At 52.3% G+C, this 27633-nt stretch overlaps 2 protein-coding genes and 1 long non-coding RNA gene across 4 annotated transcripts; 2 read left to right on the top strand and 1 right to left on the bottom strand.

Moving 5' to 3' along the window:
• Positions 1 to 13395, top strand: CTSD (cathepsin D). The gene is given in 10 exon segments (XM_015863832.2): positions 1 to 202; positions 499 to 655; positions 2530 to 2575; positions 2578 to 2652; positions 3943 to 4061; positions 7254 to 7453; positions 8342 to 8464; positions 9320 to 9464; positions 10094 to 10192; positions 10764 to 13395. Coding segments are annotated over 10 exon segments (1194 nt in total). The 5' UTR covers positions 1 to 134; the 3' UTR covers positions 10926 to 13395.
• A 124-nt stretch (positions 13396 to 13519) lies between these two features.
• IFITM10 (interferon induced transmembrane protein 10) lies at positions 13520 to 23568 on the top strand. Of its 2 annotated transcripts, none has more exons than XM_032444847.1 (3): positions 13520 to 16849; positions 17676 to 18088; positions 22669 to 23568. In XM_032444847.1, exons 1-3 carry the CDS (start codon positions 16555 to 16557, stop codon positions 22816 to 22818), a joined length of 858 nt encoding a protein of 285 aa, XP_032300738.1. In that variant the 5' UTR covers positions 13520 to 16554; the 3' UTR covers positions 22819 to 23568. The 2 variants fall into 2 exon arrangements, with proteins under 2 accessions (XP_032300738.1, XP_015719326.1); XM_015863840.2 differs by having other exon boundaries at positions 16715 to 16849; positions 17671 to 18088.
• On the bottom strand, positions 22574 to 27588 carry LOC116653471. Its single transcript, XR_004307345.1, has 2 exons — positions 27299 to 27588; positions 22574 to 22921 (listed from the first exon to the last, which is right to left on the bottom strand). It is a non-coding gene; the product is annotated as an uncharacterized LOC116653471 (long non-coding RNA).
• Positions 27589 to 27633: the final 45 nt, after the last annotated feature.

Raw genomic sequence — 27633 nt, 5'->3', positions numbered from 1 at the left:
GTGATGCGGGGCCGCCCCGTCAGCTGACGGTCCGTGCCGGGCCTGGGGCCGCCGCTACAAAAGCAGCGCGCGGGCAGGGCGGGATCCGCGCTTCTTCGTTAGGGGCTGTAGTGCGTTGCGAGCGTTCCGCCGCCATGGCGTCCCGCGGCCTGCTCGTCCTGCTCCTCCTCGCCTTGGTGGGGCCCTGCGCGGCTCTCATCAGGTGAGGCGTTATGGGGAGGGGGGGCGTGGGGAGGGCTGGTGCTGCTGATTCATGGTGCTGCGGGGTTGGGGTTGTGCTGGGGCTCTGAGCAGTCTTTCTTGGTGGTCTTCACCTACTGGAGTGGGGGATGCCGCTGTTTGGGGCTCTCCATATGTTTTTAAGCTGTGTGCTTTGAGGTTAGGGGTTGTCTGCCCTGTGTGCATCCTGCTGGAGCTAAGTGATCTTCTCCAAGGGGTTGGGAAGGGTGGTGGGTGCTCAGTCATCCCTGTAATGTAGTGCGTTCCCCTGCCCTACAGGATCCCCCTCACCAAGTTCACCTCCACGCGCCGCATGCTGACTGAGGTGGGCAGTGAGATCCCTGACATGAACGCCATCACCCAGTTCCTCAAGTTCAAGCTGGGTTTTGCTGACCTGGCTGAGCCCACCCCAGAAATCCTCAAGAACTACATGGATGTGAGTACCCAGTCCTACTGTCCTGGCTGGCCCTGGTGCTCCTGGTAGAGCTGTGCCACCTGCTGCAGCTCAGAAGGCCGTTGCCAAACCTTTCAGTTGCTTAACGTCATTAAGAAGTTAAAAATAATAAGCATGGTGCCACTGAGCTGCCAGATTTGCTGCTCTGTGACCTGTTTACTCCCTTCTTTCCCACTAGTTGCTGTGTATGGTAGTTGTACATAGGGGCCTACAGGCTTGATGGTGCTCCTAGAATTACTGTGCTGCACTCTGTCATGTGTGGGTACTAAACCTGTCCCTGCTTTCTCCTTCTGAGTGGCCTTGAAATGATCCTCTGGTGAATGCAGGTGTGTTCCCACACCCGGATAGTGGAACTAGCATTGAAAGGAGACCCCAGATGGTGCAGATGAGGTCTTATCACATCTGTCCCACACACATCCCTCACCTGGGGACAGAGAAGGTGCTGGTCCTACTCCCCAGGTTCTTACTGAGCCCCATCCCATAAGGAAGGGTTGTGACTGTTTGAGCAGTGGTGTTGAAACCAGCCCCAGTGTGGCATGGAACTGGAGTGCTGTGCTTCCAGGACCCAGGTGTTTGCCCTGCACTTCAGTGTGCTGAGGCACTGCCAAGCTTAAGGACCTTGTCAAGAATTCAGGTGTTGTTCCAGAGCATACTCTGCAGCCAGAGTGCAGTCTTGGGTTCAGGAAGGAAGGGGAAGTACCTACCCCAAGTGGGGCATCTTGAGGCAGTTATAGGAACCAACCAAGCCTGTGACACTGGGTAAATGTCTGCTGGCACTCTCTGAACCTAGTAGAGACTGTGAAGAGCTCTACTTGCTGCAAGAGCTGCAGGAAACAGGCAGCCACCCTGTATGGTTTCCCACAAGTCCCTTTTGTGGGTCTATGTATGGGATTTACGGGGCCACCATGCCACAGCCTTGCAAGGCAGCTGTTTTTACTCTTGTTCATAGTAACCCATGCATGGGTGAGTTTAAATGTCCTGTCACTCAGTGTGGATTTGACCTTGGTGGCAGTGGAAGCTTGTAGTCAGTTATTTTTAGGTGAGCTGACCCCAGAAGTAGTGAAGTGACTGCTGGTTCCCCACTGCAGTTAGTGGTAATGAGTTATTAATTACTCAGTGAGAAACCAAGTGTTCAGGAGGTGCTCTTGGAGCAGGCACCTCTGATAATCTTAATCCAGTTCTGAGGCTTCCCCCCCCCAACTGATCACACCCAACTTGAGTACTGGCTCTGTTCCTGCACCCTGGGGCTTGCCGGCAGTACTGAAACCACCATGGCAGCAGAGGGTATAGCTCCATGTGACTTGCAGTTCCTCCCCAGAGCTGCCAGCACAGCAGCTTCCCAGCCAACTCGGTGCTGTTCTGGCTTTTCATCTATGCAGGTGCTTATGCTGCCTTTCTCACAGCTTTCTCTTCCCTTTTGTGAGCCGTGCTTCTGCCTGTGCACCTTCTCCCCTTCCATGCTTTCAGTCCTCTCTACAAGTGCCCATCCTGCTTCTCCTCCCTGTTTATCCTTTTCTTACCTGCTGTAGTTATGTTTGGACACTTGTAGAGCCCATCACTCTTATGAGTGGGATGAAGGCAGTGTCTACATAAAAAGCCAGTCCCTTATTTTCCTTGAGAAAAGCTTTGTGGAAGATGTCATTATTTTCTTTGCTATTACATGCTGTTGTGTTTGCTTGGGAGTGTCTGTATCACCAGGACACCCCCCCACCCATGGGTGTGGGTACCAGTCAGGGGTTCCTTGTGCCCATCCCATGCTACTGCAGCAGTTATCTCTCCAGCTCAGGGTAGCTTTGTGGGATGCACTCCATTATCACTGGGCACCTCTGCTCACAGGGCTCCGTTCTCTTTTGCAGGCCCAGTATTATGGTGAGATTGGCATTGGGACCCCCCCACAGAACTTCCTGTGCTCTTTGACACAGGCTCCTCCAACCTCTGGGTGCCATCAGTGCACTGTCACCTGCTGGACATCGCCTGTTGTAAGTGTCACAGCTTGTCTTTCCCTGTTCAGTGCCAATTCAGGGACTAATGTAATGATCCTGCCCCTGCCATGAACTGGAAGCCCCTAGCTTGCATCATCATCATATTCTCCTGCTGAAAGAACAACTTGGCTATAGCAGAGCAGCTGACAGACTCTGCTGATCCACCTGGAGGGAGGGAGGAGAGGTCTGGGCTGGTGCCAAGCCTTCCCTGCCCCTCTGGTTCACACCCTCTCTCCTAAAGCTGCTCCCTGTTGCCCACGCATGAGCCCAGCCTTCCTGAGCAGCCTTGCTCCTGTGCTTGGGAACCAATGAATGCTTCCCCAGGTTGCTGGGTTTCTCCCCAAATTATATACTTGTTTTGTTGCGCAATGTTGGGGGGGGGAGAAGGGCAGCTTCTTGCCAGATCTGATATAAACTGTCCTAGTTTCTGTTTTATTGCTGCACAGAGCATGTGACTGCATGTTTATGGGATTTATAATTAACGTGAACCATGTAGTCACTCCTCTCTGTGATGAGAACCTCTAAGAAATTAGGTTTTTTTTTTCTTTATCCTTGTTCTCTGCTCTGTGACGTTACAGTGCAATACACCTCCATGAATGCGTGTTTCAAACCCAGCTATGGTGAAATGCCATAAAGGAACTGCCATCTGTGCTTTGCTTCTTAAGTGGCAGGGTGAAACCCTAAGCAAAGAATGAGATGTGACCTCCAGTGGCTGTCAAGGGCAGAGAGGGAATCTGAACTTGTGGCCTTGTACAGCCCTATAAAAAACATCATGGGTTGTAGGAAAACAGTGCTGTGTTTGTTTGTTTTTTTTGTATCTGTGTAAGCAAAAGTGGACATACAGATTTCCAACTTGCCTTGATAAGACCATCAAATCCATGTTTGTGTTCAGAGCATGTTCAAAGCCACCCAGCTCTCCATGGCATGACAGGCAGCCATAGGGACGTCTTGTCTAATGTGTCCTGACATGCCAGCTGTGTATAGTCCAGGCTCTTAATGCACTGTGGCCAAATCCTATTGAAGTGTCAAATTGGATCTCCCTGCCTGATTTCCCAGACCTTCTCATTTCATTCAAGCTGGCCCTTGCAGCACCAAGTGTCTGTGTGCCCCAGGCATGCTGTGTAGCTGGGTATTGAGGAGCAGAAGTTACTTTGTGGTTAACACTGGAAAAGCACGCAGCAGATGTTCCTGGTGCATTTGAAGTGTGTTTTTCTTGTGACTGAAACCTGTTTGTGGTGCAGAGGAACGTTAGTGCTCATGTCCATTTTTTCCCCTTCCTGCCTGCAGTGCTACACCACAAGTACGATGCATCCAAATCCAGCACCTATGTGGAGAATGGCACTGAGTTTGCCATCCACTATGGGACTGGGAGCTTGTCTGGATTCCTGAGCCAGGACACAGTCACGGTAAGTAGTGGCCAAGTTTCCCCCTGCCAGCTTTTGGGAAAAGTACTTGAAACAGTTTGATTTCAATGGGTCTCACTTCTGGAGTGTTCCACTTGTATCAAGCATGCTTCAGTGCCGGCTTGCTAAGTGCTTTGAAGTGAGGTGGTAACTACAACTCAGTTGGGCAGGGCAAGGGAAGGGATTAACTTGGGGGTCAGTGAAAGCAGAGCTGAGCAGTAGCCACGCTTGTACGCTACAGATGTGCCCTGGCCATCCTCTTCTTCTTGACCCTGGAAAACTCATATCCTAACTATATATACCAGCACCATCCTGCAGGCTGCTGCTGCTGTCTAAAACTTGCTCTTGGCTGACATCCTGATGGCAGGAAGCATTCATGTGAGCAGCTGATGTCACACAGAACACAAACAGGCTCTGTTGCCTTGATGGAGCCAGCCTCATCCTAGTGCTATGTGGAGTGGTGCTTACCTCTTCACATGTCTTGAGGGTTTCCCATCAGCCATTGATGGGCTGGCTGGAGGTTGCTGGACTGATCATAGCTTCTCATCTCAATTTCCTTCCAGCAAGTAAAGGCTGAATACTTTGCCCTTTAAAGGGTGTATACTCTTGGACTTCAGGTTCTCACTGGGACAAATGCACTTGAGTGTACCAGCTGCTGGAAATCTGTGGCACACGTGTTCCCAAGTTACTTGCTGTCCTTGCTGGGGTAAGGGTGTGTGTTTGCTTAGGGGAGGGAGGCAAAGCATTGTGAATAAACACAGAAATCTAGAGTTTCTCAGCTTTCTGTGTTAGTTAGAACTGAAAAGTGTTAAGCTACTCTTCATTAGAACTGGAGGAAAAGCATCTAAGTAAGGAAGAACCTGGAGCTTTGTGCAAGTAAGTGTTCTATAGCTCATCCTTAGAGTAGGTAACTTGGAAAATGCATGGAGCTGGGGGGGGCTGCCATTCATTCTCCATACTTGCTTTTTGTTTTTCTAATTCCCCTGCCACCAGACCATTTCAGTTTCATGACATGATCACTGTGCTCTTCAGTAGGCTTAGAGGAAAAACTCAGTGAGAAAACAGCCACCATCCAAGCCTTCATGTGCTTGGTTTACTGAGCAGGCAGAGCAGTCTGCTTGGGCCCTGCTGGCTGCAGAGCTGATGGTATAGCAGCAATGCCGGGATGGGAAAGAGCTCCTTGCAGGCACAGAGCAAGGCAAACAGCAAGCTTCATTGTCCTGTGAAAGTGTGGGCTGGTTTAGGCACTTTCCTGCTTAATGCAGGGCTGAAGTGAGTCAGAAGGAAAACTGCGAGTTTTTTTCTGTAATTATCACCCTAATGCCTGCTTGCTAATTAGCTCTTTGCTTCCCAGCAGCACAGAGGAAGAACTTTGTGCCTGAGCTTGTTTGAGGGGAGTGAGGATGGCTGTTGGCAACCAGCACAGCTGGTAGTGCTTAGTTTCTGTGTGGGTGGGAGCAAAAGGAACCTCTTGCATGGCTTCTGTGCTTCCAGTGCAGCAGAGCAAGGGGAGATCAGAGACCTTCAGATTCAGCACCATGGTGTGCCACTGGGCACTTCATCCCACAGGCAAGCTTGCAGTCTGTGGTTTTGGAGTACAAACTCTCTGAAACAGCCTCTAGAATTGCTGTCTCAGCTCCAGCCCCAGCCATCCAAATGCGTAGAAGCATCCCCAGAAGTGTATGGTAGCACTGATATACTTCTGAAGGGCACTGGTTGGTGGGTGGCCCAGAGTCTGTCCATTCTATCTATGTAGGGAGGGTGTTGAGCTCCAGTCTTGCTGGGGGAGGAGTAGTGCTCCATGTTGCCATGCTCCCTGTTTGCCATGTGGCTGAAGATGCACTTGTCTCAGTCCTGCTGAGAATCAAGCATAGATGGGCAGGGCCTCCGTGAGCCTGCTGAGATCCCACCACCAGGTTGTCCTTAGTCTCTTGCGCTGGAGGAGGAATTCAAACCAACCCAGTCTTATCTTTCTGTTTCCCTTAAGTGGAAGCCTTATTGATTTTTTTGAGCTGCTGCAGGACTAGCTTTGGACAGCTGCCCTGCATGCAGGGTGGCCCTACCATGCATTTTCTGTTCAAGAGGCGAAGCAATTGCTGTTTGAAACAGCTTTTGAAAGCTGTAGGACTTGCAAACGGATGTGTTGCTGTGAGCTGTTCTGGCCCACATCCTGCTGTGTGGCTTTTAGCTTTTGCAAGGCTGACTTGCCCTTTCCGATCTGTAGATACCATTAAAGCCAGCACCGCCTGCCCAGTCACAGTCTGTCTAACCCTGAGGGGATGTTTGTCATTTACAGGGATCATTATCTGCTGTTGCTGTCTGCCATCAGGTGGGCGAGGCCGAGCTGTACAGTCCAGCCTTGTTTACTAAAGGTCTGTTTGCTAGAGCTATAATATGGACACCAAAACTGCCTGTGTTGAGCTAGAAGCTGGGCAGCTTCTACATTTCTTCCTGGAAGCTGGCCCTTGTGCATGTGGAGAGGACTTTCAGCCTTCCAGTGGGGAATACTGGTCCTTCTGATGACCTTTGTATTTGCCTTACTCTGATTACTACTTATGTACTAACATCACTTTCCTTACTGGCTCTTCCCCTGCCGCAAGAGGTCTGTGTGAGCTGGTCTCTCTTCTGGACATGACACAAGATATTGGGAATATTTCTTGTACTGGGGTAATTGCAAGGCTCTTTGGCAGAGGTGGTGGTCCCAACTGAGTATGGATGCAGCACCCAGGAGGAGGGACATGGGTATGTATTAGATGTCTGTAGTGAAGAGTTGTGTAGCATAAGATCTGCTCAAACTATGGATAGGATAAAGTAGGCAATAAGGGAAGGGCTATGGAGTGAGGGGACAAGCCTTCCACAACAAGGAGGAGTTAAAAATGGTATGACCAATGCTAGGACCCAGCAATAGTCTGAGAGTGAGGTGGGAAGTGAGTGAAGGGAAGCTCCAGCACTTGGGACACACAGGGTTTCATCGGGACTTGAGGTACCACTGGATAACCAGAGTGGGCTGTCTCACCAAGGAGGGTGGTACCACGTTATGTGTTTTCAGTTATTATGTACAAATACCAGGACAAAAGCATCGTGATGTGTTGAGGGATGTTCTACAGCCTGTGCTCAGCAAGGTCCCGTTTCCACCTTAGTTCTGTGGGGCATGTCTTTTCACAAACTCTTTCCTTCTGTCCCATCTACCTACAGCTTGGTAACCTGAAAATCAAGAACCAGATCTTCGGGGAGGCTGTGAAGCAGCCAGGCATCACCTTCATTGCTGCCAAGTTTGATGGCATCTTGGGCATGGCATTCCCGAGAATCTCTGTGGACAAGGTCACACCTTTCTTTGATAATGTTATGCAGCAGAAGCTGATCGAGAAAAACATCTTCTCCTTCTACCTGAACAGGTACTGCTGGGCTTGGTGGCAGCGTATCTCAGTCAGGGTAAACACCAGCATTGCTGAGGAGGTCTCAAAAGAGTTGCCTCCCTGTAGCAGGAGGGCTAAATACCTTGCTCTTTATTAGCGTGGGATAAGAAGTGAAATAGAAATGCAGCATTTTACTGGACTTAAAAATGCTGAGTAGGTCTGCTACCTGACTTCAGAAGTAGAGAGAGGGTTAAAAGAAAAAAATAAATAATAATAATAAAAATTAAGAGGATTGCAGTCATAAGATCGTGTGCAACTAGAGCAGCCATTGTTAGAGGGGTAAACACAGCCCTGGTCTGCAGCTGATATCCACAAGCCATGTGCCTGTGTCACCTTGTAGACAAGCACTGATGATGGGGCTTATCCTTCCTCCCACCCTGGAAAAACCATCTATTGCCTTGGCCAGTTGTTGCCAACCCTAAGGTACCCCATGAACGCACTTCAGCTCAAAAAGGAGTACATCTGGAGAAGGGAGAGCAGAGAGGGCTACTATTGGCAGTTCCAGCTCTGTCCCTCCCCCATCATCATATTTCTCCCATCTGCTCAGAAGCAATCTTTTATCTGACAGTAACCTTGAAGATCCAGCTCTGAGGCCATTGGCTTCAGTGGATTTGGGCACAGATAGTCTGCAGGATGATTTGGAAAATATTCCAGTTTTTTCCCTCCCCTAGTCTATCTCAGAGTACTTGTCTTTATACTGATCTATTGTATTATTATGTATTATACTATAAATTGTTTATCTCCAGTGCTACTAATGTTTCATGTGCTTCAGCTCTGAACTCCCCAGTGTGTTTTGTGGATGCATGGAGGGGTTTTCCTTACCTCACTCCTGATTATGGTGATTTTTTTTTTTTTCGTTCTTTGCAGAGATCCCACAGCTCAGCCAGGTGGTGAACTGCTGCTGGGGGGGACTGACCCCAAATACTACAGTGGTGACTTCAGCTGGGTGAACGTCACACGAAAAGCCTACTGGCAGGTCCACATGGACTCGTAAGTCTCGTTGCACCACTGTGCGGGCAGCCCTGCATCCATCATGCTTGGTACAGTGCTGAGAGCCTCCTGTGTGTTAAACTCGAGTTGCTGGCTTGCAGCTGTGGATGAGCAGGATGCAGCCCCAGGAAGGCAGCCCTTGCCTGAAGGGCACTGTGCGGCAATCAGTGCGCATTGTTGGAGGCAGGGGGAAGGGGAGCTGCCGGCCAGCCCTGCTGTCTATTCTGAGCTCCCCCACGTGATAGGAGCTGAGGAGCAGGCTGTGATCAGTGTGCGCCTCTTTCCTGAGGGCTGCTGCCCTCCCTGGTGCAGGGTTTTTAGTTCTCACCTTCCCTAAGCCATGCTGCATTGGCAAAGCCTGCAGAGATCAAGGCTAGAAGGTTTTATCTGTCTGCAACACTGAGAAACTTGATATGGGTGAGGAAGCCAAGCAACTCCTCCCCTTCCTTCGTAATGTATGTGAATCTTTCCCTTGCTTACAACCCCTAAAGCTGTCTTAGCACCTGGCTAACACTTTGCTTTTTACAGTAGAGTGAGCACAAACACCTACCAGCACACACAGCAGTCTAGGGGTATTTGCAGGAATGCAGTTAATGCAGCAAGGCATCTATTTACTTTCAGACATGCAGGGGCTGTGTGGAATCAGGGCCTATGTGTGGTAGAGAAGCAACCCTGCTACATCAGGATTTGAGCATCCATCACTATCTCGGGCCTTCTATAGCATCTCTTGCAATCCTTCAATCCTTCCTGCATGTCTGTGTAACAGCCAGGCTAAGTCATCCCCACTTCAGTTCTCTGTAGCCCTTGCTGGGGCCATCTCTAAGGGCTGTCTGCTCTCTGGACATATCTCCCTAGGGTGGATGTTGCCAATGGGCTGACCCTTTGCAAAGGGGGCTGTGAAGCCATTGTGGACACAGGCACTTCTCTCATCACTGGCCCTACCAAGGAAGTGAAGGAGCTGCAATCAGCCATTGGTGCAAAACCACTCATCAAAGGCCAGGTGAGGCTGCTGTGGATGTAATTGCATCCAAATGCATTAAGGGATGCTGGTTTCCTGTTCTCTGATCCTGGTCTGTGCTCCAGAAAAAGCCCTCAGCACAGAAAGCACCCTTCTGTCCTTGGAATGGATATGGGAGTAGTAGAAGGGCTTTGCTTTGGGTCACTTCTGCCACTCATCTCTGGGAGGTAGAGGAGAGGGATGTGAGTTGCAGCTGAGGCCAAGGATTCGCATTAATGAGAGTCCAGAGGCACTTTAATTACAAATACATTTAATGCAAATGACAGCCCATCCCTGCCAAGTGTTTAACCGTCATACTTAATCTCCCAAGGTCGTCTTCCTCCCTGAAATCCTGGAGGGATGGGGATTGCAGGGGCTCAGCAGAGTTGGACCTGAACCTACCATCCTCTGGCTCCATCCCTGCAGACCTAAACCGTCCTTACATCCTTTGGCCCCACTGCTCAGATCCCTGGGTGTTAGCAGCACACTTATCCCAGCTCAGGCTGCTTTGGCTCTCCGAGATGAACACTGTTTTGGGAGGATGGGGTTGACATGACCATTCCAAGTGGGTGACTGTGCTTTCCTGAGGGTTTGGGAACTGCCATCTGATGCCCTGGCTGCTTCTCTTTCAGTATGTGATCCCATGTGAGAAGATCTCGTCTCTGCCAGTTGTCACACTCATGCTAGGTGGGAAGCCCTACCAGCTCACTGGGGAGCAATATGTCTTCAAGGTATATCCAGGGCAATTTCTGACAGCCCTATGCTTCTCTGATTTTTGTCTCTTTTGTTTGGATCTGAGCAGTGAAGTCCAGAAATCCTAGAATAGCAAATGCAAGCCTAGAACTGGCACTTGGGGAAGGTGGGGGAGAAGTCTGAAAGATGGTGATAGCAGTGGCTGATGGGTCCAGGGAACTTACATGTCTTGCATGAACAAATCCTCCTGCATGATGCTCCCTGCTCATGGAGGAGAAAGAAAGGAAGAGTAAGGGTAGGCAGTTCCGAGCTTTCTACAGACACTTTGATTGCTTGTTTCTTTTTCCAATTGACTTCTGACAGGGTTAGTCCAGCCTCCTTGTAAAAGAGGCCTCCAGTCTCACATGGAAGGAGACTGTTGTCTTATGGCTTGTAAAAATCACCTTGTGCGGAGTTTCAGCAGTGGCTTTTACTTCTTAGAAGCTCTTGCCAGCTTGCAGTTCCCAGAATGGGACAGGCTGAAGTGCAGCTGGGGTCGGCAGGTGCTATTTGAAATGTGATATTGATGGAAGGTGGGGGCCTTTGGCTGAAGTTCTTGCTCTTCTCTAGGTTTCTGCACAAGGAGAGACCATCTGCTTGAGTGGGTTTTCTGGCCTGGATGTCCCACCACCTGGGGGACCACTCTGGATCCTGGGAGATGTCTTCATTGGTCCCTACTACACTGTCTTCGACCGTGATAATGACTCTGTTGGTTTCGCCAAAAGCGCCTGACCCCCTCCTCCCTCACTGTCTCTGCTACACACAAACACTTGCATACACACACAGGACCTGTAGAGAAGTTGTAGAGAAAGATTATCAGGATTAGAAACCCACTCAGTGGGGGAAAAAATATAAAACAAAGGCATTCGACTAGACTTAAGATTACAAGGAAAATATTCATTGTTACTGTCCTGCTAGCTGCTTTTCCCCTTCTGAGTAAGTGGTGCTGGGATAGTTCTAGTTGATAACACCAGCTGGAGTAGCCCCTTGCTTACTGCTAGATCTCTGAGTATTTGTTTTTAAGGTCTACTTCAAAGCTGAACCAGCCTGCACTGCCCCCCCGCCCCCAGTGCCCCTGGGAAGGCAGCTGGCTTGCTCTGCTCCTGCAGAGGAGCTGATCTGGGGCTTCTTTGCTAGGGGAGAAGGACGAAGAAGTCAGGTGATACTTCTCGTTTGTCACTGAAATGGGTGGTCAAGTCCACCACCCCTCTGATGGGTGAGAAAGCAATTGCTAGACCACTTCTCCTTGAGTTAGTACTGGATTGGTCCTTAGCATGTCCTGGGCTGAAGCAGTAGGGGATTGTGAAGCACGCACAGGATTTGAGTTTTGAAATTGAGGGTCTCTGTTTGTGTATCTTGTGTTGTGAAGGCACTAGTGAGAGCAGGGGGTGTCATGTCAGCATGCCTGGCCTGAGCCTTTCAGACCTAGTAGGGCAGGGACTTACAGGAGGATTCCAGTCAATGGGAGTCCTCAGGATGTAAGAATACAAAGGGCGGGGTGGGGGGGAGGGTTCACAATAGGTTTTAATACAAGTCACTTGATTTCATGTCTGTTAAGGCCCAGCTTAGTGCTGAAGGCTGAGCAAAGCCACTACACCCAAGTTCTCTTGGGCGTGTTGAGCTTCTCCTGGGTTTTCCTTGCAACTTCATCCGTAGCCAGTGAGTTGAGGGTAATGTTTCCCAAAGCAATTCTGTGATCTACAAGCTTAAATCACAAGACCTTTAGGAAACATTTCTCATAGTGTTTTGAATGTAAACTCAAGAGACGGTTGGCAGAGGCAGCAAGACTTCCAGGCAGGAGGGTGCCACAGAGGCTGTGGGCTTGTATTTGCACTCATTTTTCCCCTACCAAGTCCCAGAGCCCAGGGTTTCACATCCTCCCTACTTGGCATGTTTTTTTCCATGTTACTAACATCAATGAGATCTCTGTCCATTTACCTCCTGTGCTGCAGACCAAACAAAGTGTTTTCTTGTTTTGGGGAGGTGGTACCTGGAACTGCTTTCCTAGTTCCACATTTTTGTCTTCGAGATCCAAGTTCTGGGCATGTTGAGGTGTTTGTTTCTTTGGTCTAGCATCAGTAAGCATGCACCAGTTGAGTGAGGAAACAACAGTAACTGGCAGGATAATAAAGTGAGTTGTTAGTAGAGATCAGAAGTTTCTCAAAACTCCTAGTCCACGCTGGGAAGGAGAATCCAGTCATACTGTTTTCCCAGGTCCTGAGGTTAAAGAGAGACAGAGCTGAGGGTGGCAAGAGAAACCACCAGCAATTGAGTGAATATGTCATTAGTCAAGGTGAGGTGTGCATACAAGTGAGCTACATCATCCCAACAGTAAATCTACCATGAGCTTTGGGGCATGAGTGGGGAAGAAGTTTACAGGTGAACTGTGAGAGGACAGCTGCAGACAGTGAGCACCTAGCCTGCAGATGTTGCTCGTCTCCACCTTTTGAAATGGTTCAATTGGCTTTATAACCATAACTCATGCTATGAAGGTGTCTTTTGTGGGCAGCAGGGATGTTCCTAAGTGTGTGTTGTCCCGTGTAACTCTGGATATGATGTATCTGCTGCTCCCAGAGCTTACTTCTGCCTGCTCACAGACTTGCAACCCAGGATATGGGTTCCTGTGGACATATGTTGCTGATCAAGAACAGTGTGTTACTGAAAGAAACAATTCTCCAAAGTCAACAGCACCTTTCCAGCGAGTCCACTTCTTGCATTACATACCTGGAACACCGTGAAGTCCTGCTAGATCATCTGCAAGCTGCAGGATTTACCCAGCACAGTGAGATGGCATCTTGAGTACCCATTTGGTTTTTCTTTTCTTTCTGAGATGATACTGGCAACATGGAGGGGGGGGGGACAGAGGATTTTGAATGTTCCATGTCAGATTTTAGCTGTGCGGAACTGGCCATCAGACAGCAGCTCTGGTGGATACGCAATGCCTTATAGCCTCCGTGGCCACCCAGAGCCATGCCCCAACTAACATATCATGGGATAGGCTGGAGGAGCAGTTGGGTGTGACTGCATTTGCAATACAAATCATAGTCTTCACCAAAATGGTTCTCCTCCTCTTGTTCTTTTATTTGTGTTTTTTAAACCAAACTCTTACTGCGTGACTTTTATTTTTAAATCTAATTTGCTGTCAGAATTATTGTCTCATCCTAGAAAACTGAAAAGCAAATACAGTGTTTTCCCCCCTTAACTGTCAGTCTGGTCTTTTCTTAAGGAGCTTGAGGTGTTGTAGTCCTGGTCTCTCCCATACCTGAGGGGCTTAGTATGGCTGCTAGCTTGTATGTGTGTGGACTCTTCAGGTTCTCTTGGTTAGGAAAACTTACTGGCAGGCTGTTAGGTTTCTCTGTATTAGGAACAGCATCTGCAGAGTGATGTGACAGTTCCACCTGCTCATTGCTGTGGTTGCTGGGCCAGCTAGGACAAGGTTTTGCAGGGCTTTGAGCAAAATGTGGTCCTAGAGCAGCTAAGGCAAGACTCCAGTTTCTAATCCCAATTTAAAACCCATTAGGATTGAGTTTGCATTCCTAGAGTCTGGTGATGAAGACCGTGGGGTGTTTCTTTGTTTGGAATGTAGCAGAAATCCTTTTCTCTTGCCTGGCTGAGTGGCTTTCAGTCCTTGTGTTGCTGTACAGAAACTGAAGATGGTGATGCAGAATGAAGGCCCCATGTGCCAGGTGCAAGATAAGAGCTAATCCCTGCATTGGAAAAAAAGAATATCGTCTACATAAAGTAAGGCAGATGCAGCCAAGTCCCATCCCATTTTCTGAATGCAGATCTAAGCATGCAGAGAGCTTAAATGATTCCCTTATTGGCATGTCCAGAGTCTCTCATCCCCTGAGATGCCCTAATACCCCAATCAACCCCTTTCCTATGTTGAAGGGATGGCTATAACCCAAAAGGATTGGCTGGGTCATGAAAACCAACTGCTCAGCCCAAGGGGAGACATCATCACTAAAATATGAGGGTGTTGTTTTTGCAGTGGGGATCGTGCCTGAGCCGTTAATCACGCCATGTTAGACACAGTGCCTCAGCAGGAACAGTCTCAGCCTTGATCTTGGCCAAGAGGTGGGGAAGCCAAGAGCCAGGCTGTCCTCCCGTGCTTTACCATGAGGAGCAGAACCCAACCTGTGAGCAGCCTGGACTTGGCCCTGGATTATATTACCTGCAAATGCTCTGGTTTGCATCAGTCCTCATTTGCTGCACCACCTCTGCAGAACTCCATCTGTGTGACAATTTGATGGCTTACTGTTTATTAAAGTGTCTCCACTAATGCAAAGAGGATAAATATTTTCCTTCCACCTTTCCTCTGCAGCAGGGTGCCTGCTCTGATCCTTCCTCTTGCTACCTCTGGGGTTGCTATAAGACTGCTTCTCCCCCAGCCTACAGGGAGAGGAGTCAGACCTGTGTTTATGGAGGCAGCATGCTGCCCTGGCTGGCGCAGCAATTTGTTGCGTTCAGAACCTATTTTAATAACCATGAATGACTAAGCACGTTGTTTGGGACTGGTGACTCCTTTTTCCGCTCTTTCTTTGATCTATTTATTTTTAGGCTCCTCTGGGAGGGGAAAAGTAGAGACTGAAATTCAGAAGACAGGAGAGAGAAACCTCTCCAAGCTGCAGCCCACCTCAGTGCTTGTGAGGTTTGGCAAACCATCAGAAACTTTCCAGAGGGGTGCCGGTGTGGTCTTTCTCTGTTGGAAGAAGCAGGGTTGAGTCTTACTGATGGCCTTCCAGAAAGCTGGAGTAGGATTTGAGGAGGAAGTTCTTAGAGGTGGCAGTCTGAGTTCTCAGTGTACGTCTTACAGAGTACTCCGTTGTGCTGTAGCAAGTGTATCTCCAGTGCAGGTACAGAATTGTTTTGAAACACCTTCCTCTTGTGCAGCCCTGGAAGTAGGGGGTTCTCTTGCACATGCATACGTGACTTTTAAAAACCCACAGAGGAGTATAGAAATAATGCATATTCTTTATTATTCTTATCATAGAACCAGGCTTTGGTTGAAAGGGACCTCAAAGTGCATCCAGTTTCCCCACCACCACCACAGGCAGGGTTACTGCCCACTGGATCAGGTTACCCAGGGCTCTATCCAACCCAGTCTTTAAACCCATCTTCTTCACATTAGCACATGCTCTTCTCTGTTGGTGCTTTGCTTCCAGCACCACCCTGCTGCCTCCTCCACATCCTCTCCTATTTCCTTCTCCCTCTTCATCCTCTATCCCTTGCTGACGTTAGGAAGAGAGCAGTACACAACTTCAGCAAGACAAACAAACAACAGGCTCATCCTGGGCTGATGCAAACCTGTTGTTTGTGAGTGGAAGAGCCAGTAACATGGGAGAACATGAGACACAGGTGGGGCTGTGTCCCATCCAGGCTGGCAGCCATCCACCAGCCCAGCACCATGAGGTGCCTCAGGGGAAAGCCATGAAGGGAACCTGGTCTTCAGGAGAAGACGGGTAACAGGAAGCCTTTTGTCTCATCCCTCTGGTATACACTGGTAGTCACCCATGCTGACACAGATGTGTCCCTTAACCATCTGGTCTGGTCTTCAATGTCCCCTGCAGGCTTGGTTACACCAAATAAACTTATTGACCCCTTCATTGTTTGCTTTATTTGCCCATCGTGTTGGCTTTCCTGTTGGTTCCAACACACACAGCAGCCCTGTGAAATTTAGGACCTCCCCAGCCCACCAAGCCATAGGGCAGTGGCATATACCAGGGCAGGCAGCAGCCTGCGTGCGGGAGGTTGTATTGCTGCCCCTGGAGGAGGGATGCTCTGCAAGGTTGTAGGCTGCAAAAAGCTGTTCAAGTCAGTTGTTGTTCCTTAACTCAGCATGCTCTGGGCAGGCTTAAAGCACTAAGTGAGGATTTCCCTTCCCGTGCAGGTAATGTCTACGTAAGCTTTTATTTTACCCAGCTCTTCACAAGCCTTAGTGGCCCATCTGCAGGATTTCCTTGTGCTTTCTCTGCTGCCCTTCTGCAGCTGCCATCACAAAGCCACCTGCGCCAGGCTGGCCTGCAGGGTGACATGGTGTGTCCTCCTGAATGACCTCCCTGTCCCTGCTGCTCTCTGCTACTGCACACAGCTCTCATGGCACCTGGGGACCTTTATTGTAACCCTGTGCCAGTGGTCGTGGCCGGGTCCTCATCCGTCCTTCATGGCATCCCTGTTGCCCACCCCTGGAGCAGCCACACACCCTGCACTGTGCTACCTGCACTATGAGTTCTGCTCGGTGCCCGCAGGCTCTATCACTTTTCCATCCACCCAAGGATACAAATGGCACTTTTTGCTCCACCTCACTCTGTGATTTTTCTGCCACGTCTGTGGGAATAAATCACCGTAGTCCCTGTGGGTGATGCTGAGGCTGGGGGAACCAGCCAGCTGCCCCCACCGGGCTGCTCCTCGTTACAGGAGGAGTGAGAATAGTGGGGCTGAGCCCTCCCACAAGAAGCACATTCGGGGTGCTGCCCACCCCCTGAGCGCTCCCCCCGGCTCTGCCCCCACCCCCCCATTCCCCAGCTCCAGTGGCGAGGAGGAGGCAGTGCTGAGCCGGATATGCTGCGGCTCCCGCAGCCCTCCCTGTAGTGTCCCCGCCGCTCCTCCCGATGCCTTCCGAGGAGACGGATGGACGGACGGACGGGCAGCGAGAGGTGCACCGCTTTCATAATTGCACGGCTACGGAGGGGGGCGAGGGAGGGGGAGGCAGCCTCTTCACACCCCCTTCCCCATCCCCTGTCCTCATCCCCTTCCATCTCCTCCTCTCCGGCCACGGTATTCTCCAAAAGGGAGGGGGGAACTGCTGGCAGGTGGAAGGGATGGGGGGATGCAGCCCCGGCAGGAATCCCGCAGAGGGGAGGGCTCGGCGAAATTATAACAATAATAACGATAATGACAACAATGATAACAAAACCACGCCGGGAGCGAGCTTGGGGAGCTGAGAGGACGCTGCGTTGTGCCGCACTGAGCCGCCTCCCGCACTGCCCGGCACAGCCCGACCGCGGCCCCCTCGCTCCCCATCCCGGGATGGGACGGACGGCACAAGGCCCGGACAGACCGACAGCCAGAGGGACGGACGGACGGACGGAGGACTGCGGGCGGGGGCAGCGCGGCGGTCTGGCAACTCTCCCCGCAGCCTTATCCCCCTCCCCCCCCCAAACCCCCCCCCCGCCCCGCCTCTTCCCAAGGCTTTTTGCGCTTTGAATTGATGCTTTCTCCTCGCGTCGCCCCGTGATCCCCCTCCTCGCTTCCGCTGTCCCTCTCCGAGATGCGGCCCCGTGCCCCCCTGCCGCTGTCCTCCCTCCTCCCGATCCCCCCCTCCCTCCCTCCTCTGCCCTCTCCCCACTCCTCTCCCCGCTCTCTCCTCCGCCTCCGCTCCCTCCCTCTCTCTCCTTGCCTCCCCCCCACTCTCCCCTTTTCTTTTTCCCCCCTTTCTCATCTCCCCCCCCTCCATCCCCATTTCTCACTTCGCCAGGGCAGAGCGCGGTGACGCCGCCGCCGCCGCCACCACGGAGAGGACGCAGGACCCCCCTCTGGGCCCCCCGTGCCCTTTCGACGGGGCGGCCTGGACCCCCCGACCCCCTCCGGGCCCTCAGCAGGGCTGCTTCGCATGCATCGCCAAGCCCCCGGCCCTCCGGCACGCCTCACCCGTCCTCTCGCCCTCCTCTGCCGCTCAGCTGATGGAGAGCAAGGGCTGCAAAGGGGACAGCCTGCGGCCAGCGGGAACGTGCAAGCACTCGGTGGAGAAGAAGACCATGACCAACCCAACCACTGTCATCGAGATCTACCCCGACACCAGCGAGGTGAATGACTACTATCTCTGGTCCATCTTCAACTTCGTATACCTCAACTTCTGCTGCCTCGGCTTCATCGCTTTGGCCTATTCTCTGAAAGTGAGTGCTGAGCATCGGGAGGGAGCGCTTTGGGGCTGGGGGTAACTCACATCCGTGCCACCAATGTGGGATGTGCACCACCAGCTGTGGGGATGGGGATGGAGATGGGGAGGTAGCAACGTGGTTTGGAGCTGGGGATGTTGTTTGGTGGAGAAGGGGCACTTGGACCAAGGGACCTTCCCAATAGCACATACCACACGGGCATCCTGCAGTCCAGCACTCTGTCCCTTCTCTGGGGCAGGCAGGGATCTGGGGGGATGAGACACAGCAACACTGTGCTGTGGGGCAGGAGCCATAGGTGCCATCGGGCAGCACCATTGGTCAGGCTGTAGTGGGAAGAGGTTGCCAGCACAGGGTAATGCTGCCTCTTTGCTTCTTGTCCTATCTCCCACTAAAATCCTCAAAAGAGGAAAGCTGTGGGGTGAGCAGCCCAGCTGGGATGTGAGATTCAGCACTGGAACACCCGGCAGCATCTCAGGAGCTGCCATGGGAAAGGGCCCCAGGCTGCCTTTCCCTTCCTAAAGATGAGCCACACAGACCCACAAAGAGCCCAGGCAGCAGGGCAACCCCGTGTGGGTCATGCTCTGGGGACAGGCAGCTGGCTGATGTGCATTGGCAGCAGCATTTAGCGGGAGGCCGGCGCGTAGCCCAGCTTCATCATAGAAACAGATCAATGAACCCCAGGCAGCACAGGACAGGGAGTGCTGGGCAGCCCTGGGCTCAGCCTGCACCAGCCCTCTGCCTCAGTTTCCCTTCTCTGAGTCTGGGGTTGTCACTGTGCAGGAAGCACAGAGTTAAGATTTCTCATCTTCAGGGCACCACGTAGCTACACCAGGTCTCCCTGTGGTCCCTGTGCTGCAGGCAGCTGTGGGGCTGGGACCTGCCTGAGCCATCCTGTGAAACAGGGGGTAGTAGAGATCCCTTGGAGCTCTGTGGTAGCCATGGCTCCTCATCTGATGGAAACACACAGTCCTCGGAAACAGATCAGAGTGCGGCAGAAGGGCTGGTGGGTGCTGCCCAAGGCTGGGCTGGGTGCTGGGACAGAACAGGGGCAGTACGGGGTCACTGCGGCAGTGGCAGCAGTAGGTCCAGGCTGAGAGGAGCACCGGAACATTGTGTGCCCTGAGCCCACAGGTGTCTCTGCAGGCACCCCAGCATGTGGCTTCAGCATGCTCTGACAGCTGGTGCACACCTCAGGACCGTGCTGGTGTGGGGCCTCCCAGTGCCTGTGTTGCTGCCTGGGATCTGCCTGGGGTCCTTCTAAAAGATGCCAAAGCAGCTCACCAACGTATCTAAGCTCTTACACAAAGAGATATATGAAGTCATGTAGAGCAAAGGCAGCGCTATCCCAGCCAGGTGCTCCACATGACCCATCAGGTGCTCTGGGCAATACCACGCTGCACACCTCTCTGTTTCCCTTATAGTGGGACAGGTGCTCGGCAGCCATGGCTCTCAGATTGTATCCCTCGGGGCTGTTTCTACACCTCAAGGTCAGAGCAGGAGTCGTGTGCCAACTCAGATCTGTGTGCACTGGGCTGGGGCAGAGGAGATGAGCAGCAGCACCGAGGGAGATGGAGCCCTCAGGTCACCTCCCTGCAGGCCCAGGGCCACTCCAGCACTCCGGGTTCCTTCTCTTTGATCAGAAGGCATTGCTGCAGCTCTCCTGCACTGTGGCTCCATGGGCTGCCCCCCTTCCCAGCTCCCAGCACTAATGAATGGCACACTGGTGCACAGTGTCAGGAGCTCCTGCTCTGGAGCTCTATCTCTAGAGAGCACAGGGAAAAGCCAGCAGCTCTTTGGGCACCAATTAGGGGATGAGGCAGGAAGTGGAATGAGCTCCACCATGAGAGCTGTGCTTGGACTGCGTTGATACTGAGGCATCAAGGCACTCCAGTGGCATTTGGAGCCCACCCGGCAGCCTGTGTGGCTGCTCTCAGAGCTTTGCTGCTAGTGAGGCATGAGGCACATGGGTGATACGATGGCTGGATTTGCTCCCGGCTGATCCGTGGAGCAAATAAACCCCAGGATCTGCTCCAGAGCAAAAAGCTCCTTATGTGCAGGGAAGCAGAGCTCTGTGTGGGAAATGGGTTTACAGCCAAACCAGCCTCTTCCCAAAGCGTGCCTCCACCAGCTGCAAGCTGAATACTAAGCACAGGCTGCCTTCAGCATGGCCTCATTAGAGTCGTTATCAACAAACCATTTGTCTCCTTGGGAAAGCTGACACAGCACTGGTACCCACCCGCAAGTGCTTGCTTCTGAGTGAGAGCTGAGCCTGAAAGCTGAGATGGGAGGTGGGAAGGGAATAGGGAGCGTGGGGATGGAATAAGGAGACGGCATGTAGCATTGGTAGAAGAGAAATGGGGCTGAAGTGTGATGGGGCTGAAGGCGGGGAAGGGAGCTACCTTGAGTGGTGTGGATCTCTGGCACAGCCTTCGTGCAGTGCTCTGGGGAAACTCCACAGTCAGCAGATGTGGGATAACCATCCTCACCTATCAGTTATCTCCGTGGGAATGAGGGCCAGGATGGCAAGATGACTTCAGGCAAGGTAGGGAGGATCAAAGTGAAGATGATAAGAAAAGTGTCTGGGACTGAGGCAGCACCTGATCCAGTGTCAGGGCGGTTTGTAATGGCCCTGGAGACCTGTCCTCACTTTGAGAAGGGAGGAGACAGTTTCCAGGCTCAAACCACGAACAGTCTGGAGCAGGAAACACCTTTTCATTATGTTTGTGTACTGCAGGGATGCTGTCACTCACCTGGAGCTCACAGGCAGTGTAAATTATAATGGCCAATATGGGATGTTTGCATAAGGATGACAGCTGAAGGTGTGTGGGAAAATAGTAAGGGAGGAGAGGAAAGGACCACACCAAAGGGCATGGTGAGAATGAGAAATGTGCTCTGCGTGAGTTGGGATCCTCACCATGATGAAGTCACTACCCCTGTGGAGTCACCATTCTCTGGAGTTGTTTGAGAGCCCTGTGGATGTGGCACTGAGGGATGTGGCTCAGTGGGCACTGTGGGGATGGCTTGAAGGTTGGACTTGATGATCTCAGTGTTCTTTTCCAACCTTAATGATTTGGTGATTCTGTGAAGAGGAGGATGCCCTGAGGCTGCCCTTCACCTCAAGGTGCCCACTTCAGCAAATCAGAGCTCTGCATCCCTCCAGGCTTTTGGGAAGATGCAAAACCCGCAGAACCATTCCTGATGTGAGCCATCCTGGGCATAGAGCTACCACCCCTGAGGTCATCTCCCATCCAGGCAGGCCACCAAGCCAAGCACAATATGTGACAGCCAACAGCGTGGTATTGAGCTGGGACTCCCCTGGCATCCACTCAGTGCCAAGACATAGAGAAAAGGCTTCTGCCACAGCTTGCCTGCTGTGCAGGTCCTTGTGCACTCGGTTGGCCCCACTGTTGCTGGCTGTGCTCAGAGCCCGCAAGAAGGGCAGCGTGATGGTGTTAAGTTGCACGGCCCAGGAAGACGGAGGGGTCCAGCAGCCCATCCCTGTGCTGGGCAAGTGGCATCAAGCTTCCAGGAGAGCACTGCAGGAGGGAGAGAGGAAAAAAGAGTGGCTGAGACGTGGTCTGAATGCGACGCAGGATGTTTGCAGAAAGCTCCTGGTCGATAAGAGGTTTTTTTATGTTTCTAAGAGGACTCTGAGGCTGCTGCAGGATTTCACAGCCTGCCACCGACACCTAGCGGTCAGCCAGCAGCACCTTGTTCCTGATAGCAAGCGCTGGGGGCGTGAGGGGGGGTGAGCAGGAGCACAGCCCCGGAGCCCTCTAGCACTGAGTAAGCAGCACTGCACACGCTGCACCATCCCAAGGATGCTGCCAACTTGATGTGGAAAACTGGACAAAATTCTCTGGTGCCAGATCCTCTGTGCTCTGAGTGCAGAGTGCCACCTGTGAGAGATTTGGCGGCGGGGATATGGCCCTGCTGGAAAGGAATGGAGCGCATTCCAGAGGTGAGCATCACCATCCCTGCCTGGTGATGCCACTTGTTGCCCGGCGATGCCATTCAGAGCTTGGTGAGGCCATCTATCATCCAGCGCTGCCGTCCGCTGCCCGGCAGTGCCACCTGCTGCCTGCTCTTGTCATCGCTACTCCTGGCAGCCTGGAGGAGGTGGGGACGAGCAGGTGACACGGACATGGGAAGTCCATGGTTGTCCTGTAGGATAACAAGGACAGCACGCGTGCAGTAAGGTTCATAGAATGGTTTGAATTGGAAGGGGCCCTTAAAACTCATCTGGTCCAACTCCCCTGCAGTGAATGGGGAAACCTACAGGTCAATCAGGTGCTTGGAACCCCATCCAGCCTGACCTTGAATGATTCCAAGGATGGGGCACTGCACCTCTTGGGCAACCTGTGCCGAACTGGGAAGTGCGGAGCTGCCCCACCAGCCCTGTGGTGCCTATTCCAGCTGGTGCAAACCCCAGAGCTGCCAGGATGACATGGCTCGCTGGGAGGGTCCATCAGCACACAGATCTCTCTGGGGATGCATTATCACTTTTATTATATAATTTTATTACATATTATCACAGTACATCTCCCAGTTAATTTTGGTTTGTTTTTCTGCCTCAGGTCCGGGATAAGAAACTCCTCAATGACTTAAATGGTGCAGTGGAAGACGCCAAGACAGCCCGGCTTTTCAACATCACCAGCTCAGCCCTTGCCACCTTCTGCATCATCCTCATCTTCATCTTCCTGCGGTACCCCCTCACTGATTACTAGCAGGAGGCCAACAGCAGCACCGCCGCCAAAATGCCTCTATGCCAGAAGTGTCTGCAGTTGTTTCCTGTAGCAAGGACACGAGAGTAAAACAACTCCACCGTGACTGGAAGAAAAAAAAAAGAAAAGAGAAAAAAAAAATCAAAAAAGTAAATACATAAATAAAAAATAAATGAATTTATCAGCCCAGGCAAGCGTACTCTCCCTGCTCCTAAACAGTATGTGCTGCTGTAGGAAATGGTTTCACTTCTGCAATTGTACAGGGAGGAAAAGAGACCAAGAAGATCTTACTTCATGGCAAACAGAGCTGTGCAATGAGAGTGTGCAGAGCTGAAAGCTAAATGTGATGTGTGGCCCGATGCGTGGCCACGGAGAGCTTTGGGCTGCAGACAGGGCTGGGAGGAAAGCAGAATGCCCAAGGCCAATGGGATGGCCAAGGCTCAGAGCATATCAGGTGTGTTCAAACTGCCCGAATGCCCAACAGCGTTCTGTTGTTTTCCTTCTGTGATGCAGTTCTATTGAATTTAATTCATGGTTGAGATAACCATCCCAGAGGTCTGAGTGTTAGGGTGCTGGTTCTGGAGAGCCCCAGTGCCTCCAGATCAACCCCAGAGCATTAGAGGGCAAATTTCTCCTTGAGATCATCCAGCAGTGCTGAGAACAAAGGTACCTCATGGGGAACTCCATGTGCTCTGTGAACCAAGTGCTACTGTATTTCTGAAACACGGTCAATAAAGATACCTCTGATATCTACTGCTGCTGGGTCAATTATCATAGCATCATCAAATCATTAAAGGCTGGAAAAGACCTCTAAGGTCAGCAAGTCCTCCCCTAACCCATCCCCATCATGCCCACTGGCCATGTCCCTCAATTCCACATCTACCCTGTTAATGAACACCTCCAGAGATGGTGAGCCCTGTTCCTCAGGTTGTTCTCCCCTCATTTTGCACAAAGACAGAAAGGATTGACAATGCTGCATGCTAGGGTAAGGGACGGGATGAATCATCCACATTCGATGTGCTGCTTAAAAAAAAAAAAAAAAACCTTGTATTTCTTGAATTTTTAAGATGAGAGGGCTGAGGGGATGCTACATGTCCCTGAGCCACTGGGGTAAGCCAGTCTCCAAGGATGGCTGAAGAAATAGGGCAAAGAAGCAGAGAGTCGCATCCCACTGGCAAGAAGCAATGCCTGTGTCCCCGGCAGCTGCTTAAGAGAGTGTCAGGAATGAGGGATGCAGGAGGGTGTGTGCCAGGTTGGAGATCCAGCTCTGCGCTGACCCCTGCGGTGCTCAATCAGCGTCTGGCAGAGCCAAGGCAGCCAGGAGGCAGCTCCCCCCGCCGGTGGTACAAGAATGAAGAGCTGTCGTCTGAACCTTTGGCTCCTCAGGCTGCACAAAACGTCAGCCCTGTGCCATCAGCCCCAGGTCATAGCATGAACAAACGGTCAGGCCTGGGATAAAATACAGCTCCCCAGCCTCTTATCTAATTGCATATTCTGCAGCTGTCTCATCTCTTTTAGGTGCAAAATGAGCTCCTCAGCACGTGACGATGCCAGCTCTGTTTCTCTTCCCTTCACTGAGACTTCTTCAGAATGGTTGCAGCAGGAGGAGGCAACAGCATGAATCCCAGAGGAGAAGCGTGGGGCAAGGTGATGCAGCATGTCAGCAGCAGGACAGTGCTCTCAAATACACCAGTGCTGCCCAGAGCTCCTCTGGGCTTCACTTATAGGCAAAGCGATGGGTTTTTGCCTTGACCTCTTCAAGTGCAACAAGACGAAGGGCAGAGACCTTGAGCTTTGCCCTGGTGATCACCTCACAGGTGGTTTTCTATGTGGAAAGCCCTGGCTTGGCAGGCAGGAGCAGGGCTGCTCAGATAAAGCCAGATCTGAAACAAAGCTGGATGCAACCCAGAGCCATCCCTCCTGCCTCTAACAAGTGTGACAAATGAGTGCCATCATCTCTTCCCCCATGGGCCGCTCCAGTCAAAGGAGGACGATGGTTGCTGCTGTAAATGAACCGGGGGAATATTGCACTGACGCTGCAGCATTTTTGCATGCATCACCTGCCGGGGATGGACAGGCTGGGCTATTATTAGCACCACCACGCTTGTTATTTGCTGCCAGGAACACCCACATTGGGCGAGGTATCTCCGTGTGAACGCCGCAGCAGGGCTGAGGTGCACCAAAACCTGCAGACAGATCGAGCACCCCTTCTTTGTTTTAGCTTGGAGGGAACGTGGGAATGAAATGCAGCAGTCAAATATCACTGCGATTTCTTTTTTCAGTAATGCAGGAACATTCTGGAGAAGGAGAGCTTGCCAAGGCTGCCACCAGCACGGCAGAAGGAAGGATTTGGGGCTGCTGCTCTGCCTTTTCACTTCTGCCACTCACAGCACTGCTGGGCGCACTCCAGCTCACACCTTTTCTTGGCTGTGAAGATGCAGCCTCTGTTGCATTCAGAAGCAGGAGCAACAACTGAGCAGAGGGGTGAGAGAGAGGAGCCGTCAGATGCCTGAGAAGCCTTTTGAATTCAGGAAGGAAGGATGGTTACATTGCCACGTGATGATTTCATTGCACTCCCCAGCAGCACATCAGGAGACCGAGAGGTGGCTCTGGGCACCCTCCTGAAGTCTCTGTGGGACCTCACAGGGAGAAGGGTGCCCTCGTGTGTGAGCAAATGCCACACACTTACGCAAGCCCCAGGCTCAGCGCTGCCACCTCCGCATAGAGGCTGCCGAGCCAGTTTGCAGGCAAATCCCAGCTGGGTTGAACTGGTTTGGATTTCCTCCCAGCGGCAGCCGTGACCCCGTGGCTCTCCTACGTCAATGAGTCGGCTGCAAGAAATAGGGCAGGAGGAAGAGCAGAGCTGGCACCCAGTTTGGGTAATGACGTTCAACCCAGCTCCAGCATCCTCAGCTTCCCACAGGGGTGAGTGAGCAGCCCTCATTTTGCACGAGGCCATACTGGGGTCCAGAAGTACCCAAAGTACCTGCTAGTTCCCTCCAGTGCTGCTCCACTGGGCTCTGTGAGCTGGAGCTGCCCCTTTGCTCAGTGCCACCAGGTTCAGGGTCAGGATGCAGCTGCAGCCATGCAGATGCAGGGGAGCAATGGGGTGCTGGTGGGGCTTCCTGCTGCTCCAGGCAGGATAGGTGCTGCACAGAGGGCCTCACAGAGTGCCCAGCTCGCCATGCGGGGAAGGGTGGGAGGCACAGATGGCAGCAGATGCTCTCATCACTGAAACTGATTTCAGCAGCATAGAAAACAAAACAAAAAAAAAAATCCTAGCAACTGATGAGCAGCTGAACAAAACCCTGCACAGGGGTAGGGAAAAGAGTCCAGTACTGAGAGCCCTCAGCCTTGTGCAGAGCTGCCCTCACAAAGCCTTCAGCATCTCACAACGTGATCACTCCGTGCCCAGTACAAAGGTCCCGCTCCTCCCATCCCCTGTATGACTCATGCTCCGAGCAGAGGGATTTTATTCAGCGTTGCGTTTTGGTGCCGTTTCCCCTTTATTCCTCAGGCAGAGCTGCAGTGCTATTGCTGCAGCACACAGCCGATAAATGGCACGGCGCACACCTCCAGCCTCACACTGCCCCATAGCGTTGTCTGTCTCCAGTAGCCGAGCACTGGTTGGTGCTGAAAGCAATTATTTGGGCGTTTAAAACAACCACGGGTTGGGGGAGAAGCCTCTCCTTTCTGGTGGACTCATTGCTTTGGCAGAAATCTGCTTAGCTCGAGTTTTGTGCTTGGCCTGAGATGGCAATTACGGGTCTTGGAAAACGTTTGAGCAAAAATGACGACGTGTGCAAGCGTACTTTGCATTTAAAACACATTGCTGGAATGCAACCAATCTTCGGGTGTGCCTGGAATACGAGAAAAAGAGGGGGGAAAAAAACACCCAGAATGAAGCGAATGGGGTAAATTGTCCCTCAAACGCTTTTTAATTGAAGTAGAGTAAGGAGCGAGCGGCCTCAGCATCGCTGCTCTGCACACAGTGGGGGGGGACCCGACCCCGGCAATGACAATGGCTGCACATCTGGTGCCCGGCAGCGCGGCGCTGCTTTGTTCTGCCACAGCGGCATCATCCCGGCCCTACCCGCATCACTTCCCTCGGTAACGCCGGCTGCTGCCGGGCCCCGGGGAGCCCACGGAACAACGAGCCCTTCTGTCCACCTCCCCTTCTCCGTTTGCTGCCCTGGGAGATGCTCTGTGGGTCAGGTCTAACCCCGGGCCGTGACAGCGGTCAGAACAGGGCTTGGAGATGTTCTTTTGAACCGGTTTTGGAGAGAAACTGCCCAAACGCGTTCCCTTCCTGCACGGCGGAGCGACCCCGGTGCGCGGGGGGCTTTGCACCACCGAGCCGGTGCACGGGGCTTTTTGCACCGATCCGCTTCGCACTGATTATTGCAGCACGAGAGCACAGTGTGGCTCGCGCCCCACGTCCAACAAACCACCTCGGTTCTCTCCGCGATCTCACCCCTCGCACCTGGAGAGAAGAGAGTTAATTCCGAACACCCGGCATCCGCGCGGGCTGCCGGCTCCCTCCATTTCATAAGCTCCAGCAAAACCCTAAAGCTGCTCATCCTTCATCCTCCGTTAAGCCGGAGCAGCGGGCAGGACGGAGCGGGGCTGTCCAGGTGCTCCAGGTGGGGCTCGTGTCGCTCTGTGCCCCGCGAGCAGCGCCCTCTGCCCGAGCCGCGGCTCCGCGCTGCTCCGCGGGGTGACATCACCCTGCTCCGCTCCAGCCTCGCTGATTGGCTGCGGGTGACGTCAACGCTGCCTTTTTTCTTTCTTTTTTTTCCTTTCTTCCCCCCCCTTTCT

The sequence above is a fragment of the Coturnix japonica genome, chromosome 5, assembly GCF_001577835.2.
Source record: "Coturnix japonica isolate 7356 chromosome 5, Coturnix japonica 2.1, whole genome shotgun sequence".
In the NCBI taxonomy this organism is placed as follows: Eukaryota; Metazoa; Chordata; class Aves; order Galliformes; family Phasianidae; genus Coturnix; species Coturnix japonica.
The sequence above is the reverse complement of the archived record's forward strand: the minus strand, read 5'-3'. Positions and strand labels throughout refer to the sequence as shown.